At 35.7% G+C, this 20,260-nt stretch overlaps 1 protein-coding gene across 2 annotated transcripts in view; it reads left to right on the top strand.

Moving 5' to 3' along the window:
• The window catches only part of Wdr70 (WD repeat domain 70), a 223,620-nt gene that overhangs the window by 171,589 nt on the left and 31,771 nt on the right, over positions 1–20,260 (top strand). For both annotated transcript variants that reach the window (XM_013018678.1, XM_013018676.1), the window contains 3 exons: positions 2,203–2,302; positions 5,051–5,135; positions 6,382–6,520. In XM_013018678.1, the coding sequence (XP_012874132.1) occupies positions 2,203–2,302; positions 5,051–5,135; positions 6,382–6,520 (324 nt within the window). The remainder of the gene's footprint in view (positions 1–2,202; positions 2,303–5,050; positions 5,136–6,381; positions 6,521–20,260) is intronic.

Here is a 20,260-nt window from a genome sequence, read left to right as displayed (position 1 = left end):
CACACACACACACACACACACACACACACACACACACACACACACACACACACACACACACACACACACACACACACTCTATGCTTCCATCAGAAAGAATGACTTCGCCCCAGTTGTTAGGAAATGGAAAGACTTGGTAAAAATCATATTAAGTGAAATAAGCCAGACCTAAAGAAATATAGGTCCCGTGGTTTCCCTCAGTTGCAATAATTAGTATACAACTAGGATAATTTTATCAGATTAGCAGAAAAGCTATGTACATATGACCATATAAGATGATGCAAAGTGAAATGAACCTCAAGATAGAGACACAAGAGGTCTTTCTTTGTTGTTGTTTTTAATGTACTATGTGATTTTCTTTTCCTTTGTATGTTCTTCTCCCTATGGTATATCCCTTGTTGTCACTGTGCTTGATTTTGGTATCCTGCATCTTGTATTATACATTTGTCTAATTTAGGGAGGGGAAGGGGAATAACAAAACGCTGAAACAAGGACAGAAGTTGACCAATTGAAACAGTGATACCCACAAAGACAGCATATTGAGAATGAACTTTACAACTTCACGGGGAGGGAGGGTGAGGGAGGTAGGGGAGGGAAGGGATAGTTGGAGAACAACAGGGAAGGGGTAACAATGCTCAACAAGAAATACACTCATTACCTTACTTATGTAACTGTAACTCCTCTGTACAGCATCTTTACAATAAAATAAAATTAAAAAAAGAGAATAGTAGCATCACCTTGTCTCTGCCTCCTCAGAATGTGATCTTACTTGGGAAGAGTGCCTTTGCAGATGGAAATAGTTAAGAGTTGGCCATACAAAAATGGTTTGTTTTTATTAGAAAGAAAAGTTTTGAGACCATGCACAGGGTGAGCATCATGTAAAGATGAAAATAGCTTTCAGAAAGAAGCAATTTTTCTGACCTTGAACTCCTAGCCTCCAGAACTGGAAATGATAAATTGCTATGAGATGATAAGTTATAAGAGTGATGGAAGAGTAAATCAGATCAAGGTCCTTTATATGCATATAAGGACATGTCAAAATGAAGCTCCCATGAAACCAGTTGATGATCATGAAAATGTTAAAATAAAGAGTTGAATGACTTGTATTCCCATATATACTTTTAGTCCCTAAAATAATAATAATTTATTATTTAATAATCCCACAGCAGTGTCTCCATGCTCTGCTGTATAATTACCCTAGGAAAACTGATAATGACTAGCAACTAGTGTGCAGTTATCTAGAATAACATATACCTGTATGTAAACACACACACATGATTGGCTATCAGAGGATCCTGTATTAGTGGCAGCAATGTAGTTGGATAAAGTTTTCAATGGACCGGATATGTTTGTTCATATAGGCCTTTCTTTTTGATAGTTGACATTTACTATTTTGTTTGTACCAATTGTAACTGAGTGGTCAGATTGTTTTGATATCATTACTTTTATAAGTTATTAACTGTGTAGTAGTGACATTGCAAGGTAAGTGTATACTAAGGTAGATCAGTAAGAAAGAGATTGTAATACAATATTTTCATGGGCTTTTGGTGTTTAGATTCTCAGTTCTACCACTTACAAACTCTGTGGCCTTGGATTTGGTAGTTAATTCTCTGTGCTTCAGTTTCCTAAACTGTAAAATAGGGATTATAATAGTAGAACTTAACTTATAGAATGATCATGAGGACTAAATAGGCAAGATAGTAAAGAATATAGAACCTAGGATATAGTAAGCCTTGTTGTCATCGTTGTTGTAGTTGTCATCATCATCATCAAACAGGCATGCTAAATATAGTTCATGTGCACAGTCGTGTGACATACCACTAGGTATATATTAAATTTAACAAAATGCTTTAAGTAAAATGTTTATTTGTTACTTTGTCTTTCTCATGCAGATAAATGTTGAAAATGGTCTCATAATTTTATAAGTGTAATATTGAAGATTAAATGTAGTTATAGTTTATGTTGCTTCACGTTGGCTAAGGAAGTCTATGCTATGACTTAACTTTATTAAGACAAATGGATACTTTGAAAAAAAAACCTTTTGATTTTTTTTAGAAGGAAGTAAAACTAATGTCAGATAAAATTAGTCCTTTGCTTGTTTGTATTTGTAATTATGAATGTAAAGTGAAATATTCTTGCCACAGAAGTATTCTCATCTGAATGCAGGTGATCTGTTAACATTTGGTTTGTGTTTGCAAATAGGTTCATCCTAAGTTCCACTATAAACAGGCTCATGATCCAGGCACAGACACTTCTTGTGTGGCTTTTTCCTATGATGGTACTGTCCTCGCCTCTCGTGGAGGTAAGTTCAATCTTTTTGATGTGTTTCTATATATAAAATTATGATATTTAACTAATAAGTGTCACACTAATATCCTAATGCCAGGTATAACTAATTGTGCTTTTATTAACGTGCTTGCGGCAGACTGATTTTTTTCCATTAAAATGCTGTTTCAACTTGGCAACATTATTTTATTAAAATTAGCTTTTTCCTTTAGAATATTGTAGTTCATCTACATTCTTTCATACTTTTTCTATTTTATAATTCTGTGCCAAGTGTCTTAAAATCTTTTATTGACCATTGATTTTTTTCCCCTCAGTTCAAATACTAACTTAGTTCAGCTCCTCCCCACCCCCCACTCCAATCCTCAAAGGGTCTTCAGCTTCCTTTGAAAATTAGTTTATTATATGGTCACAAATTTGTGGAACAGTGATTTTCTCTAGAGCATGTTTTGTTGTAGGTAAGGTCAGGCACTCCACAGGCAATGTGGAATGAAGTTTGCTTTACTTTTCTTTACTCTAAGGACTTTAATAGTTCCACACCTTCATTATCATAAAGATACATAGCAATAGCAATATTTGGAAATTCTTTGCCTTCCCAGGGTTGGATATATTTTGTAAGACACTGTTAGGATTGCCATTTGGATTCTTTCAGTGTGTTCCCACTAAATGGTTTGAAGAACCTGTTGCACTATAATTCTTTTTTAAATTTTTTTGCACTATAATTCTTTAATATTTTTTGATAGTTATTGTAAAGGTGGTATGCAAAGGGGTTATAGTCATATAAGTCGAGTAATGAATACATTTCTTTTTGAAGTGTCACTCCTTCCCTTCCTCTCTCCCAGTTTTTCCCTCTTATCCCCACCATAAGTTGTATGTTTTTTTAAAAATTTATATACCTATTATTTTAAAAAGTTACTCTGTGTGGTTGTATTATAAACTTACCTTCAAGCATATGGCTGGATAGATGATTTTTCTAATTTTTTGCCACATCTTTCTCACATGGATAAAGCTTTGTATTAATAGAGGGAGAATGGGTAATAGTGAGGGCAACTTATGAACAATGCAGTATGTGAAAGGCTGAGGATAGTTCTGTGGATTTATTTGTGGTAATTGGGTGTCAGTCCACAAGTGAGTTCTCACAGTAAAGTATAAGTAGTAAAGTCCAACCAGTCGTAGTTAGTGTACCTGCCAAGCATAAGGATCCTTGGAAGAAAAGGGGGATTTTTATTGGATGCTCCACTCACCTCAATTGCACCTGATCCAGGTTTATTATTGGACCCCAGGGGCTGAGGCATGTTTCAGAGTGAGCACTGGGGGAAAAGACTAGCAAAGACATTATTTATGAGTTTGGCTTTTATTCTGTAAAGGTCAGGAATTTATAGCCCTATAGAAATATATATTTTTAAAAAGGGTCTCTTAAAAGAATATTTATTACTCCTTAAATAAATGGCTTGGAAAATCATGTTCCCCAGCAAAACAATGACAACCACAGGTAGAATTTATTGTTAATGGATAGTTCTGCACACATAGAGAAGGGAAGAGAATTGGTTGAGAATTGAACTGTTACCAGTCTTGATTTTTTTTTTTCATTTAAGCATTTTAACTTAAAAAAGTGTGTGTGTGTGTGTGTGTGTGTATATATATATATATATATATATATATTGTTGTTATTGTAAGGTGATGTACAGCAGGATTGCAGTTATATAAGTCAGATAATGAATAGTTTTCTTTTGAACAGTGGTGTCACCCCTTCCTGTCCCCACACACAAATTGTATAGTTCATTTTCAACATAGTGTCTAGTATCACAGCTGGATTTGTTCATCTTTTGTCCCACCCTTTCTGTGCCCGCCTCACTTGCCCTCCCCCAAACAGATAAATTAGCAAACAAGACAAAATAAAAGGTGAGGAAAGCAAAAACAGCAACTTGCATTTCTTCGAGTTCATTTTGATAAATATTATTTTATATCATCATATGCACATAGTTACTGAGCCTTTGTGATGCTCTCCTAAAAATATTATCCTTTGGTCTCACTTGTGAATGTCTAGAGACCTGTATGATTTATCATGTCCAAGTGTATTTTTTTTGTCTTTAACCATACAGTGTGTTTACTTGTAGATTTACAGGCATATTCTAGGTATAACAAATGAGAGAAACCTTGCAACCTATGTTTCTTTGGCTCTAGCTTACTTTGCTTAATATAATTTTTTCCAAGTCTTTCCATTTCCTTACAAATGGTACAATATCATTCTTTTTGATGGAAACATCGAATTCTATTGTATATAAAAAACTATTTCCTGATAGCTCTTAAATTTAAATCTCCTCAAGGAGTCAGGCCATCTTCAAATGTACCATGGGGAAACACCATCTGCATTAAAATCCTGCTTTAGAGTTAGTTCTCCAGGGTTCTTTCTAGCCTACAGATGCTGCATCAGTCTGGAAAGAAACTTCTAGAGGGCTTACTTATTATCATATAGTTTTCTAATGTTTTTACTGTTGCTGCTTTTAAGCTATCTGAACACTAAAAGTAAAAGTAAAATCTGCTTAAGTGCATCTGGTTTCCCCTTTTTCCCTTCCCTTCCCTTCTAGTCCCTCTCCTTCCTGCTTCCTTTTTTTCCCCTCCCACTTTTCTCTTCCTTTCCTTTGTGCTTTCCATTCTCCCTTACTTAAAATTATACACAAAGTTTAGCTAATCCTAACTTTGAAATGAATACTTATTTCAGAATTCACATTTTTGTTTTTTATTTTCTTTCTCATTTCTCTATCAGGTGATGATACATTAAAATTATGGGATATCCGACAATTTAATAAGCCACTTTTTTCATCCTCAAATCTTCCTACTATGTTCCCAATGTAAGTTGCATATTTTAACTATTTGATTAGCTTAGGAAAATGAAAAATAAAATTTTTGATTTAATGTTAATTTATATCATGTCTTTTGAGTTTTATAGAAAGTGATTTGAGAGTAATTGACACGTTTTTTGAAAGATAAATTTGTCAGACTGTAAAACCTTCTGAATGATATATGTGTACTTTCATTCATATGTTTATAGGTATATGTGTGTACACACAGGTTCTTTAGTTATTCAGACTATCTTTCTCTGGATGGGTGAACACTATTATCTCCATCCCACCAATGTGGTAACTACAGTTTTCAAAGATTTTTCTGAGGCAGCTGAGATGGAATTTTAAGTCTATAATTGTTACCTGGGAAACTCTGCTTTGGTAGAAATGAAATTTCATATTTGTGTTAAGTAATGACCAAGAGGGAGAGTATGCAGGTAATGGAGGTATCAAATAAACGAAGTTGTATTATACAATGCACCAACTCTAACACAGCATACTGTCAGTGGCATTGTCTTATTAAAACAGACAAACATGAATCTAGAGAGGATGAATATTTTTTGAGCAATCATTCCTCCTCTATGTAATGCAAACTACATCATTTTTTTGGATAATTATCTTAAATTATTCATAATCAAGTGATCAAGCTTCTGGTAAAAACAAAAGCATTGTCAAATCAGGACCATCAGTTAGGGTCCAGTATTTTGTATGACTTAATGTCTCTGAAATTATTGGAAGTAATGATAGTAATAATGGTAGTAAAATAGTTCCAGAAAATGGCCAAAGCCATTACTACTTAGATGTTCATGTAAATCTAAGTAATACCTATTTGTGTACTACTAATGTAGACGCAAAGACAAGTAGTGCACACATCATATACTTACTTGTTTACTCACATTATCTATACTGAGTTTTCCCTACACTCCCTTTGCATAAAAAAATTCATAATGTGGAAAAAAACACATAGTCTGTAGTCAGATCGCCTACATTTGAGTTTTAGCTACACCATTTCCTTTTGCAAATGTAAGTAAGGCTTATTTAAACTCTCTGCCTCAGTTTCTTTGTAAGTACAGTGGGGCTAGTAGCTACCTCACTGGACTGTCGTGAAGAGTAACTAAACTACTAATAATGTCTGACTTATAAGCTCTATGTAGGGGTTAGTTCTTTGTGCAGTGATATTTATTTAATTTACTCCTTATTGCTGCACAATTGTGAGGATCATAAGTACATATTTATTGACTTTTTTTGTTTGTAGGACTGATTGCTGTTTCAGTCCAGATGATAAACTCATAGTCACTGGTACCTCTGTGCAAAGGGGATGTGGCAGCGGCAAACTTGTTTTCTTTGAGCGTAGGACTTTCCAAAGAGTGTATGAAATTGATATCACAGATGCGGTATGTATCTTTTTTCCTTCCTAGTCTTGAAAAGGAAATGAAGTTTACATCTTAGCCACCTTTTGCTTTGTTTGGTTTGATTTTGTGTTTTTGATAGAATTCTGGCCCTCACAATGCAGTAGTAACTTGTTTTTCCAACACAGTAATTTTTATTACATTGAAGTCTGGATGATCCACTCTATCCCTTCCCCTAGTCCAATATTTTGTACTAGACTAGAATTTTAGTTGTGTCTGAGTTGTTTCCTCTGCTCTGCCAACCAAATTTAGGAGGGAAGAAGCTGATAATCCTGTGGAATATATAAAGGTGTATCCCACATGTGCTTGCTTGGGAGGGTTCAGCGCATTGTAGACAAATGTGAAAGAATGAAGTGTATCATAGTTTCCTAAACTTTGAAAACTTTGACAGAATTCTACTTGTCAAGTTATAGTCATTAAAGTAAGGCTTAACTTCCACTGAACTTAATTCCTGTTTAGTTATTTGGAAATATAAAGCATTTCAGATTTAACTTCTAAATCTTGAAAACAACAAACATTCCAGAGCCTTTAGTTTTAATTACTGATTTGCATGAGCAGTAAAACCTCAGCATTCCTTCGCTTGATCATTCATTCTTCCACTTACTCTACTCATTCATTCCTCCATTCATTCATTCATTCATGTTCTGAGATTTGAGCCCAATTTAATATAAAAATGCTGAAGTTCCTGTGGGGAAATCTGAATTGCTTTAAAATATGTATTATTGTTTAGATCGTATAAGGCAAATCATTAAAATTTTCTGAGAAGAAAACAGATCAATTAATGTCTGTATAACTTTTCTTTGGCTCATTGTCAAATGCATTGGTAATAGCCTGTATCTCACACAGTGAAATATCTTACATAGATTTCGCCAGTTGTTTCAGCTTTCTGTAAACAATTGAGACATATTATGCACTTAAGTGATTCAGACAGTTGAACAACTGTTTTTAAATCACCAGTAAAAGCTCTTGTCTCTAATGTTCTAGTATTACTATGGAGTTTTAATTTGTAGGCTCCAAATTTGAAACCATGCTACAGTTTGAATATAGAAAAGTTTTATAGATTTTAATCTCATGACATAATTTGAAATGTGCCGGCACTTTTAGTACTTCTTTTGGGGTGCATCCAGAAGCCAAATAAAACACTAGAATCAAGGAAAAACAATTGCCTCTATCAACTTAAATCTCAAAAGTAAAATTATTATAATTGGTTGTTCCAGCTCAATGACTATACATTTCAGTATTATTCCTAGTGTTGTTTTTCATTATACCTAGTTGAGATGTAAATAAATTAAGGAATGTAGAAGTATGATTGCACTTTAAAATACATGCTAGACTTCTGTACTCATTTAAAGGAAGAATATGCTATTTTCTAGAAAAATCCATATATGATAAATTTTTATTCCCTGTGTTGCTTTTCTAGCTAGATACTTCCATATCACTTACATCTCATGTATTGCATACTTATTTATCTTTTATCTGTCTTTTTTGACTAGGATATAGGCCACACAAGGGCAAAAATGTTGTTTTGAGGATACTGCTATATCCTCAGCGTTTAGAATAGTGCCTGGCAGATAGTTAGCCTCTAATATTTCATAAAAGAATGGATGGTACAGTGGGAAGTACAAGTAATGCATCAGAGGTTAAAACAAGAAAGAGAGTTAAACTGGCATAAGTTTTTGGAAAAGTTCTTTTTATAGTTTACAACAATTTCTTATGTGTTTTATAAAGAATTATAAGAGAGGCCCCAAACACAAAGAAATGACAAATGTTTAAGGACATTGAAAGGATAGTTACCCTGGTTTGACAATTGTAAATTATATGAATGCACCAAATTATTACACTGCATTAAAATAAATATGCACAGTTATTAAGTATCAATAAAATATTTCAAAGTGTGAAAAATCAGGAAACAAATTTTCAGGTCCATTTGAATTGATGGATAGAGATAATTTTGAATAACAACAGAGCCACACACTTTAGAGGCCTTTTAAATCATTGATTTAGTAGTGATCCGGGGTTGTTATTAACACCAGACAGCATAGTTTTCTGTTTATATAGTAGAATGTTATGTTAAAGGGACTTTAAACTGCCCTTTGACCTGTTGACTCAAGTTTTAGGTCTTCTTGGAATTTAAGAAAATAAACACATTTCTTGGAAAAGATGAAGCGCTTTACCAAAACATACTTCTTTTATTGTGTTTTTATCATTAAAGAACAAAAGTTGGTGTGGGAGAGAATTGGGCAGATGGGGAGGGAAGGGATAGTAGGGGAAAAACAAAGGAGGGGGTAACAGTGCTCAATAGGAAATAGATTCATACTTACCTTACACATGCAACTGTAACCCATCTACACAGTATCTATACAATAAAAAAAATTCAAGTTCAAAACAAAAAGAACAAAGTTATCATTTTTTTTGGTAATACCACAATCACTATAGTAAGATTCTAAGGTTTGGCTTGCAAGAAAGACAGCATTCTAATATTAGCATTATAACAGTAGTGTACTTCTTTGACTAGTCATAGACCATGATTATGTCTTCCTTGATTTACCTTAATGAAGCATGATTGGTAGTGTTCTTTCTGTTCCCTCTTGTAAACAGAATAAACCCTAAAACTTTCAACTCCTTCACTAGGAGGTGCTAAATGTATTTTTTTATTAAATATCTATTTTTTATTGTAAAGATACTGTGCAGAGGGGTTACAGTTACATGAGTAAGGTAGAGTACATTTCCTATCGAGCATTGTTACCCCTCCTTTGTTTTTCCTCTACCATTCCTTCCTCCCCACCTCCCCAATTCTTCCCTCTCCCCCACAAAGTTGTAAAGTTCATTTTCAACATAGTGTCTTGTACGTCTAATTGTTACAATGGGCCAACCTGTATCTTTATTTCAGACTTTTGTTATTTCCCTTCCCCTTCACGAATTAGAAAAATGTATATACAAGATGCAGGGCACCGGAATCAAATACAGTGAAAAAAGGGGTTATATCATGGGAGAAGAACATACAAAAGAAACAAAAAAACCCCACATAGTAAATTAAAACCAACAGCAAGAAAGATAAAACCCCTTGTGTCCCTATCTTGGGGTTCATTTCCCTAAGCATCATCTGCTATAGTCATATGTACATAGCTTTTGACCTTTTCTGCTTGTCCTAAACATATATTAGTTATTGCAAATAAGGGAAGCCTTGGGAACCTATGTTTCTTTGGGCCTGGCTTACTTCACTTAATATAGTTTTTTCCAAGTCTTTTTCCTAACAAATGGGGTAGTACCATTCTTTCTGATGGAGGCATGGAATTACATTGTGTGTGTGTGTGTGTGTGTGTGTGTGTGTGTGCGCCGCATTTTCTTGATCCATTCATCTACTGAGGGACATCTGGGTTGGTTCCATATCTTAGCTATGGTGAATAATGCTGTGATAAACATAGTTGTGCTAGTGGCTTTAGTATGGCCTTGTTTGTAACAGTTTGGGTAAAAGTGGGATTGCTGGATCATAGGGGAGCTCTATGTGTAGTCTTTTATTCTTTTTTTTTTTTTTGTCAGTCGTGGGGCTTGAACTCCAGGCTTGGGTGCTGTCCCTCAGCTCTTCAGCTCAAGGTGAATGCTCTACCACTTGAGCTACAGCGCCACTTCCGGTTTTCTGGTGGTTTATTGGAGATAGCAGTCTTACTGTCTTTCCTGCCCAGGCTGGCTTTGAACCACAATCCTCAGATCTCAGCCTCCTGAGTAGCTAGGATTACAGGCGTGAGCCACCAGCGCCCGGCTCTATGTGTAGTCTTTTGAGGAGCGTCCATACTGCTTTCCAGAGTGGTTGAACAAGTTAACATTCCCCCCAACAATGGAGTAGGGTTCCCTTCTGGCCTCATCCCCTACAGCATCTATTATTATTAGATTTCTTGATTATAGCCATTCTAACTGGGGTGAGGTAGAATCTCAGTGTTGTTTTGATTTGCATTTCTTTTATGGCTGGAGAAGTTGAGCATTTCTTCATGTGTTTATTGGCCATTCTTATTTCCTCTTCAGAGAAGTCTCTCTTTAAGTCTTTAGCTCACTTATTAATCAGGCCGTTGTTTCTTTGAGGATTTGTTGTTGGGGGATTTAATTTTTTAAGTTCTAAGTATAGTTTAGATATGAGGCCCTTGTCCATTGTATGGCTAGTGAAGATCTTCTCCCAGTCCATGGGCTTTCTATTGCTCTTGCTAGCTATGTCTTTTGCCTGTACTTTAATGCAATCCCATTTGTCCAACCTTTCTTTGATTTGTTGTGTTTCTGGGTCTTTATTAAGAAAATTTTGGCCTGTGCCAAGGAGCCGTAAAGTTTCTCCTATTCCTTCAAGGTCTTTGATGTGTTTGGAGTTGATTTTGGTAATATAGGTAAATATGTTTTAACTTTTACTGTTTTCACTGTGTGCAGTGATGCTTGCACATATTTTGTCATTCTGCTACAATTATTTTTAGATGCTTTCTTTGTAGTCGAATTGTATCTCAAGTTAAGCAAACATGCATTCCTTATTATCTAATTCTTTGTGATTTAGGTAGTACACTTGGCCTTATTTCTAAAATTAATTCTAGAAGATAACTTGAATCTTGAGTTTACAAATAGGACCTTACCAGATTTTAGGTACTATATAAAAGTCTAAAAGGCCTCCATTACATTTTTTTCTTTTATGAAAGCATAGACAAAAATAATAGATGAAATTGGAAATGACATCAGTTTTTCAAAGAATGTGTAGAAGAAATCATAAAAAGATTTGAACCTTTTTAAAGTCACTTATTTAGGAAAATAACATAGAATAATTATTATTAACTTTTCAGTTTTTAAATTAAATTATACTTGTAAAATGCCTAATATGAAAAACCATAAACCAAGAGATATGTGTTACTAACTTTCATTAGCATTGTTTTAAGCTTAGCATGGTTAATAAAATTGTTTTGACCTGGCATTAAGACCGTGGCTCTTCATCTTGTTCACCTTTGGTAATAATTTGAAAGAGACAGTGGGCATTCCTTGGGTAAAGGGAAAACAGTTCAAAGGAAAAAAATTCACAAATTTCACAGCTGAGCCATGGCTTCTAACTTGTTTGCTTAGGTACTTTGGTGAGGGCCTTCTCTTTTGTTTTGATTTTTTAATTTTGTCTGTATGTTTGTTTGTGCTTATCCTGGCATTTGTATCCAGGGCTTGGGCTCTCTCTGAGCTTTTTTGCTCAAGGTTAGCATGCTACCACTTGAGCTACAGCTTCACTTCCAGCCTTGTGGTGGTTAATTGGAGATAAGAGTCTCGTTGGGACTTTTCTGCCCGGGCTGGCTTTGAACTGTGATCCTCAGATCTCAGACTCCTGAGTAGCTAGGATTCCAGGTGTGAGCCATTGGTACCTGCCTGTGACTTTTCTTTCTATAAATACTGAACAAAATGAGGATTGGAAGAAAAAAAGAACTAACCTTTTATTTAGAAAACACAGATATAGTATCTAGCACAACTGGTCTAGTACATGGCCTCTGGAGGGCAACGAGGGAATATTTCCTGGATATTTTCAGCTACACTTCCTTGGACATTTCATAGTTGATTGAAAAATTCTAGCACTAGCACAATAAATACAGTATTAAAGATGTTTTAGAAAAAAACACATTTGTGATTGTCTAGAGAGCTGAGTATATGAACATTTTTAAACTACTAACAATAGATGGCAGAGAACAAGTTAATGTTCAGTTTTTGCTTCTTTTTTTTTTATCATTACCTGTTTTCCAGAATATCTTTTCCTGTGAGACATAAAAATTTTCATGTTCTTCATAAAACTTCATGTCCGTCCTTCCTTCCTTCCTTCCTTCCTTCCTTCCTTCCTTCCTTCCTTCCTTCCTTCCTTCCTTCCTTCCTTCCATTTTCCTTTCTTTTCAGTCAGTTTTGGGGTTTGAACTTAGGGCCTGGGTGCTGCCCTTGGCTCTTTTGTTCAAGGCTAGCACTCTGCCACAGCTCCACTTCAGTTTTCTGGTAGTTAATTGGAGATAAGACTCTCATAGCCTTTCTTGCCTGGGCTGACTTTGAACTGCTATTCTCAGATCTCAGCCTCCTGAGAACCTAGGATTACAGGTGTGAGCCACCAGTGCCAGTCTTTCATGTTCTTTATACAAGACAACTCAATGTCTTTAAGTATTAGGTGCCTCTCTCCACCTGAAATCTTGTGGTGATGGTGATTTTTGTGGAGCTAGCCCTATAGTTAAGAAAGTGTGTATTTTGGATCTCTTTTCCTGAAACTTTTTCAGTTACTTTTATCTTCATCAAGAGAAATGAAAATAAGGACTTTTCCCTTTGTTATCAGCACTTACTCTGGTCTTTCCCACAAGATAGGGAGAACTTGAAATTTTTCTACAATTAGATTTATTTATGTATTCACTTAATTACTATAAGTTTTCTCATGGCCCTTTATTTTTATAAGTATTGGTTGAAGTATGCATAATTATTGGTAAAATTATGTTGTCAAAGTGTAGGAGAAAAACAAAGGAAAGGGGGTAACAATGCTCAACAAGAAATGTACTCATTACCTTACTGATTTAACTGTAACCCTCTGTACAGCATCTTTACAAGAAAATAAAGTTTAAAAAAAAACAAAAAAAGGGGCTGGAAAGGTGGCTCAGTGGTTGAGCGCTTGCCTTGCATGCCTGAGGCCCTGGGTTCGATTCCTCAGCACCACATAAGCAAAAAGAAAAGAGCCAGAAGTGGCGCTGTGGCTCAAGTGGTAGAGCGCTAGCCTTGAGCTGAAGAGCTGAGGGACAGTGCCCAGGCCCAGAGTTTAGGCCCCACAACTGGACCCCCCCCCAAAAAAAAAACAAAAAAAAGAAATAATGAAAAGTAAGAGCTATATTGTTTTTTTAAAAATGTATTTATTTAAAAATATTTTCTACAAAATGCTAGCTATTTCCTTCTTTATTTAATTGTGTAAACTTCTGAAGAGAATTTGAGTTTTCATTATTTTTCTCACCTTGTAGAATTTGATTCTTCATAAATACCGATTAGAATAACTTTACACATTATTTTTTTCTTATTAAAAAATGTATACTCCTGCCGGGCGCTGGTGGCTCACGCCTGTAATCCTAGCTACTCAGGAGGCTGAGATCTGAGGATCGCGGTTCAAAGCCAGCCCGGGTAGGAGAGACTGTGAGACTCCTATCTCCAATAAACAACCAGAAAACCGGAAGTGGCGCTGTAGCCCAAGTGGTAGAGCGCTCTCCTTGAGCTGAAGAGCTGAGGGACAGCGCCCAGGCCCAGAGTTCAAGCCCCACGGCCGACCAAAAAAAAAAAAGTTGACAAAGATAGGAAGGTCATGAAGAAAGTAATATATATCTGATTCTACTACTCATAGATTATTCTAAATATGAAATTTAGGTCAATACATTCTGAGGTTCAAGAAAATTGCTGTATGTGTCTTAACATATAAAATGACACATACCTTAAAATGATGGTGTTACATATAAATATACTTAGCATATAAATACATACAGCAGTGTTGATACTTTTACTTCACATAGAAAGTTTCCATGTTTTTATTAGGTAAGAGTATTGATATTTTTAAATCTAAAGAGATTGAAGAATAAATAATTGATGGAGACCTTCAAGAAGCTAACTCTTTATCTTAATTTGTAAGTAGACCATTCGGACTGTAGTCAGCCGCTACTATTTGTACATATGGAGAACAGAAAGCTAATTCAAATTAATGGATATTCCAGGCATGCCCAGAATTGGATCTGGAATGTATCTTTGTTTTTACATTTGAATATAGATATATATGGTATCTGGGAATTCAGTTCAAACAAGTTATTGAAGCTGTGCATTTGAAAGCTTTCCTCTGAAGGAGCAAAGGAACCCTCTTTCCTTCTTTTTTTGTATAGAGAATAGACTGATCATCTGTCTGAACTGGTTTAAATGCCCACTTCAGGCAGAACTATACCTCCTTACAAGTTTCCTAGAAATGGAGTCAAATAGTGTCCTTGTCCAGTCAGGATCATATAGGGAATAGCATATAGAGAGAATCTGAGCTGGCAGTAATATAAATGTCAACCAAAAATAACTTGAAGGACTGTGTTTGGCATTTATCCACCTTCTAAAATATAGTGAAATAGATTGCAAAGCATAGGAGATTGAAAAAAGATTTTGAAGTAACTAGCTTTCCATCTCTGATTTTTTTTTTAATCACAGAGGAATCTGTGTCTAGTAAATAGCAGTTGATTTAAAATATATATTATTTGAACAAGGAAATAGCTTAAGAGAGTTACTATAGTTCCCTTTTTTAAAATTTATTTTTATGGTAAAGGTGATATACAGAGGGGTTACAGTTATAAATCAGGTAATGAGCACATTTTGTTTTGAACAGTGGGAGCATGCAACAATACAAATCTTCAAAGGAGCCTCATTAACTTATTTATATTTAGTAAAATGTGCCTACTGTCATTTGCACATTGCCAAATGATACAATAGTGTAATCAACATTTGGTCATTAAGAATAGAAAGGCAATCGGGGCACAGTGGCTCCTAGCTACTCAGGAGGCTGAGATCTGAGGATCGTGGTTCAAATCTGACCCATTTATCACCAGAAAACCAAAAGTGGCACTGTGGCTCAAGTGGGAGAGTGCTAGCCTTGAGCAAAAGAGCTCAGGGACAGCACCCAGGCTTGGAGTTCAAGCTCCATGACTGACCAAGAAAAAGAACAGGAAGGCAAGGTGTAAGACCACCAATTATTTCCTGGAAATAAATAGAAGATGATAGAATTTAATGTAAATCAGCCAATGCAGCATTAAAGGGTTTCTTTCTGTCAGTAAAACTAGGAAAATGTTTTGCTATCACAAAGCACAATGGTCAGTCAGTACTATTATCTCTAGAAGTGCTCTTGTGGTACTAGATTTGAACTAGGGCTTTGCATTTGCTAGGCAAGGTGCTCTACCATTGAGCCATGCATGATCTTACCCATTTTTGCTTTTTTGTTTTTTAATTTTTTAGATAGAGAGATTTTTTTTTACGTAGACCATCCTTTCTTTCATGTAGTTGGGATGACAGAGATGCACCATAACACCCACTTTTTTTGTTGAGATGGTATCTTTGCTCAGTCTCCTTGAATTGCAGTCCTCTTGCTCTGTGTAGCCCAAGTTACAATTTACAATGTGATTACAAGTTACAATTGCTTTTCCTTGTCAGAGTCCTTAACTAACTACACCACGCTTCCGTACTAGATTTTATAATCACATTCAGAGGGAGAGACTAAGTGGAGTATATTTCCTCTATCCTACTACAACTGACCAGGAGCTCACAACATTTTTTTTTCTGTCAGAATCTCTTTTTATATATATACTTTTTTTATTGTAAAAATACTGTACAGAGGGGTTACAGTTACACAAGTAAGGTAATGAGTACAATGAAACTACAATTTATACCAGACATGACTAGGAGGAAGATGCTATTTTATATTTTAGTTGCACACTGGGAGAAACATTCATAGAGTAGGAAATGAAATAGTATCATGGATCCACTGCTCTGGTGTTATGATCCCTTGAGATAACTATGCTGAAGGCAAAATTACCCACTTTTGCTTAATTAAGTGCCCGCTGGTCTCAGTGTGTTCTGCTCAGTTTTTCAGTATTATTTTCCAGACTCAACTTTTGCTTACCTGAGAGCTATGACTTAACTTTCATATACACACTCAACAGGAGATTTTACAATCTCCCTAAAGAGTCCATCTATTTTTCTCTACTTCACCTCACATTCTCATTTTTAAAGCCCACATCCTTTACTCTAGTCCTTATGGACTTGGAGAACAGCTGGTTAACATTTTCTCTTTCCTTGAAGATTATAAAGTTGCTGTTCAGTCTTTTGTCAAAGTGAATGTTTTCTTTTTTCTTTTTTTTTACATGTTAGGCAGTAGCTCTGTCTCTGAGTCAGGCCTCCGGCACTAAGTAAAATCCTTCACACTGTCATCTTAGACATTATGAATTCTCCACTGAGCATATTAGAATAGGGGCCTCCTGGGGCTGAAAGTGCTGTGTGCGTGGTAAGGGTAACATATTGCTCTTGCTTAACACAATACGTGGCACACAGAAGATATATATTAGTAAAAAAAAAAGTCTTTGTTAGTGTTGACACTTATTTTTTAAATTACATTTTAGTTTGTTCTTACTGGGACTTATACAAGTGGCTTATTAATTTTCTTTTGTTTTTATTTTTATTAACAACTAAAAATAAATTTGAATTTTAGAGCATAATTATCTTTTTTTTTAGGTTCAATGAAAGGAATATACATTTTATTTTGCCTTTTCAAAAACTTGGTTGATGATCTTTTTCACATTTACTAAAAGAGTTCAATGAAGTAAATTCATAGCAAATTTGCTACGAATGCCTAAGATACTGGTAACTTAAGCTAATAACTCTGTGGTTAAAGATTGAGGTCTACTTTATGACATATACTATGCTTTGGTGTAAATATTTAGATTTGAATGTTATTTGGAAGTATCTTTTCCTACATCTATCTGTTTGGTAATGATGCCATTTTGGGATTTGCAATGTGAGATAAATGAATGTGCCTCAGATTTCATGAACAAATAAAAAGGACTAAAAGGAGGGTTCAGTGTAATAGTTTACCAATTTTCTAATGAAATTTGACCCTATAACAAGTACTGGTTAGTGTTTTACTCATATTTACTAGTGTCAGCATTTTTAAGCAAGTAAGTGTTTTCTGCTTCTATTTAGTGCACTTCAAAACCATTTAAATACTCAATGTTACTCTTTTCATTAAATGGAAACATTTTAGGGCTGGAAATGTAGCTTAGTTGTAGAGTGCTTGCCTAGCATGCATGAAGGCCTGGGTTCGATTCCTCATCACATAAACAGAAAAGGCCAGAAGTGGCGCTGTGTCTCAAGTGGTAGAGCGCTAGCCTTGAGCAAAAGAAGCGCAGGAACAGTGCCCAGACTCTAAGTTCAAGCCCAGGATTGGCAAAAAAAAAAAATGTTTTATACCCTTTGCTATACAAGCATTTATGTTTTACTTAAACAGGTATTTAAACTTACCTGCCTTTTTTTGTATAGATACTTTGACTGTGAATGATAATGAAGAATCTGCCACCAAGTAATATAGCCCTGTGGATAAACATAGCTACATCTTTATAAGATATTGGGGGTGGGGAGACATGACATGTCACAGTAAATCTGATTTTGTAGATGTTCAAAGATGTTCAGAGCAATATACTATTCGCTACTTAATGAGTAAACATGTAATACAATAATGACTATCACTATATTATGTAACCCTAGTACCATACTGTCTTCACTGACGTACCAAGTGAAAGACTTTTTGACTACTTTTTTCTTTTTCATACCTGAATCTGACAAATTATCTTTGGTAACAAATCTTCTAGCTGTTCAATCAGAACATTGGGCAAATTTTCTAATTTTATATAGTGTGAAGAAAAAAAGACTGTACCATGGAGAGAGAAAAGGTGGGTGAATACAGTCATAATATTTAATGTATGTGAAAATGGAACTAGGTAATTTGAAGGGAAAGGTAGGATTGGAAGAGACAGGAGAGACTGGAATGGGTGACATTGATCAAGATGCCTTATACTTATAAACTTATATGCTGCATTGAAAGCCCCTTGCATAGTTACTTAAAGATAACAAAAAAGAGGTCTGGAATTAACATAGTATTTTCCCTTTTGGGAATGACAGATAATAGTTTTATAGAAGGCAGAGATTTTGTCCCCAAAGGACAAAATAAAAGAATATATCTAAAACATATTTACCTGTATTATATTAAAGAATGTTTTACATGTCCTATATAGGTTATCCATACAAGAAGATAATTCAGCTTTTTCTGTGTTAAAAAATTGCATACTTGATGATTTTCAAAATGTAATCATAGATGTGTCCAGCAGTTAAGAGATTTAATAAGGGCCTAGGAAGGTGGCTCAGTGGTAGAGAGCTTGCCTTGCATGCCTGAGTTCGATTCCTCAGCACCACATAAGCAAAAAGAAAAAAGCCGGAAGTGGTGCTGTGGCTCAAGTGGTGGAGCGCTAGTCTTGAGCTGAAGAGCTGAGGGACAGCGCCCAGGCCCAGAGTTCAGGCCCCACGAGGACCCCCCAAAAAATAAAAGAGATTTAATAAGTTTTCTACCTTTGTGCTTTGTTCATATAAATGAAGGATTTCTGATTGTTATCTTTATATCCATAAAGATTCTTTATAACTGCTGATAAAGGCAAAGAGGCCTGAGTCTGTGTTAATTAGATTGAGATAGTATAGATCATCCTTCCCTAGCCTTTTCACATCCTGGTCCCCATGACAAGGGGTAATATGTGATATACACAGATAATGGTTACTGTTTCCTGGAAGTGATTAAGCTGAAGCTCCAGTACCTCAGGTACAGAGGACTGAGTGGCCCAAGTCACATAACGGTGACCCATCTGGTGCCCACCAGTGGAAAGTTGTGCTGCTCTCCTCTAGCTGGATCCTCTATCTGAGGCCTCTAATCTCTAAATAACCAATCTTCCATCTGTCATTTATTCTCTGGACTCTAGCTCTAGCTGCCTTCCTGTTTGTTTGCTGCTTCTACACTATCAGTAATAAAAGTAGTTACTAGGCTTTTTCAATCATTATTTGTATTTTCTTTGCCTTCATAAACAGAATTTGAATAAACTAACTCCTAGTGTTTTGAATTAGATGAGAAAATTGTGTTTAATTTTATTACCCAAGGGACCTATTTTTTTTCTGAGAACTTTTTTATGATGAAATTCTTCAAGCAAAATTGTTATCAGATACAGATGTGATTCATTTAGTGCCAAGGACAACTACCAGGTTCCGGATTTTTTTTTTGGGGGGGGGTGTCGGTAGTAGGGCTTGAACTCTGGGCCTGGGCGCTATCCCTCAGCTCTTCAGCTCAAGGTGAGCACTCTTTTTTTTTTTTTGGGTCCGGTCGTGGGGCCCGAACTCTGGGCCTGGGCACTGTCCCTCAGCTCTTCAGCTCAAGGCTAGCGCTCTACCACTTGAGCCACAGCACCACTTCCGGCTTTTTTTCTTTTTGCTTATGTGGTGCTGAGGAATCGAACCCAGGGCCTCAGGCATGCAAGGCAAGGGCTCTACCACTGAGCCACCTTCCCAGCCCAGGGTGAGCACTCTTGAGCCACAGCGTAACCTCTGGTTTTCTGAGTGGTTTTTGGAGATCAGTCTCACATACTTTCTTGCTTGGGCTGGCTTTGAATCATGATCCTTATATCTTAGCCTCCTGAGTAGCTAGGATTACAGGTGTGAGCCACCAGAGCCCGGCTAGGTTCCAAATTTTTATGGCTTTAGTGGTTACCTTAATTTTTGATTACAGACTATAAGATTTAATATATGCATTTTCCATGGACTCTGTGGAATTAATTTGTTAATTAGATGTCAGTTTTATAAAGCATAATCTATGTATCTGTATCAATTATTTGTGGCAGATGCAGAGTAACACTTTCTTGCTTGATTTTTCTATACCAAATTCTACAAAAAATTAAAAGTGCTCTGTTTTTTTTTAAATTATTATTATTATCACCTTTAGGCTTCTGTCTGGCTTTTCAGTGAAAGAGTTAAATGGGTCAGATTTACAAGAACCTTTCTAGCAAAAATGACAGTTGCTTACAAGTCTGACTCCTGATTGCATTTTCAGAGTTGGAGGAATGTAGAGAGAAAAGAAGGATATGTTTATTATGTTCACTGGGAATTGCAGAGAAG

The sequence above is a fragment of the Dipodomys ordii genome, unplaced genomic scaffold (genome assembly GCF_000151885.1).
Source record: "Dipodomys ordii isolate 6190 unplaced genomic scaffold, Dord_2.0 Scaffold41, whole genome shotgun sequence".
Lineage (NCBI taxonomy): Eukaryota > Metazoa > Chordata > Mammalia > Rodentia > Heteromyidae > Dipodomys > Dipodomys ordii.
The sequence above is the reverse complement of the archived record's forward strand: the minus strand, read 5'-3'. Positions and strand labels throughout refer to the sequence as shown.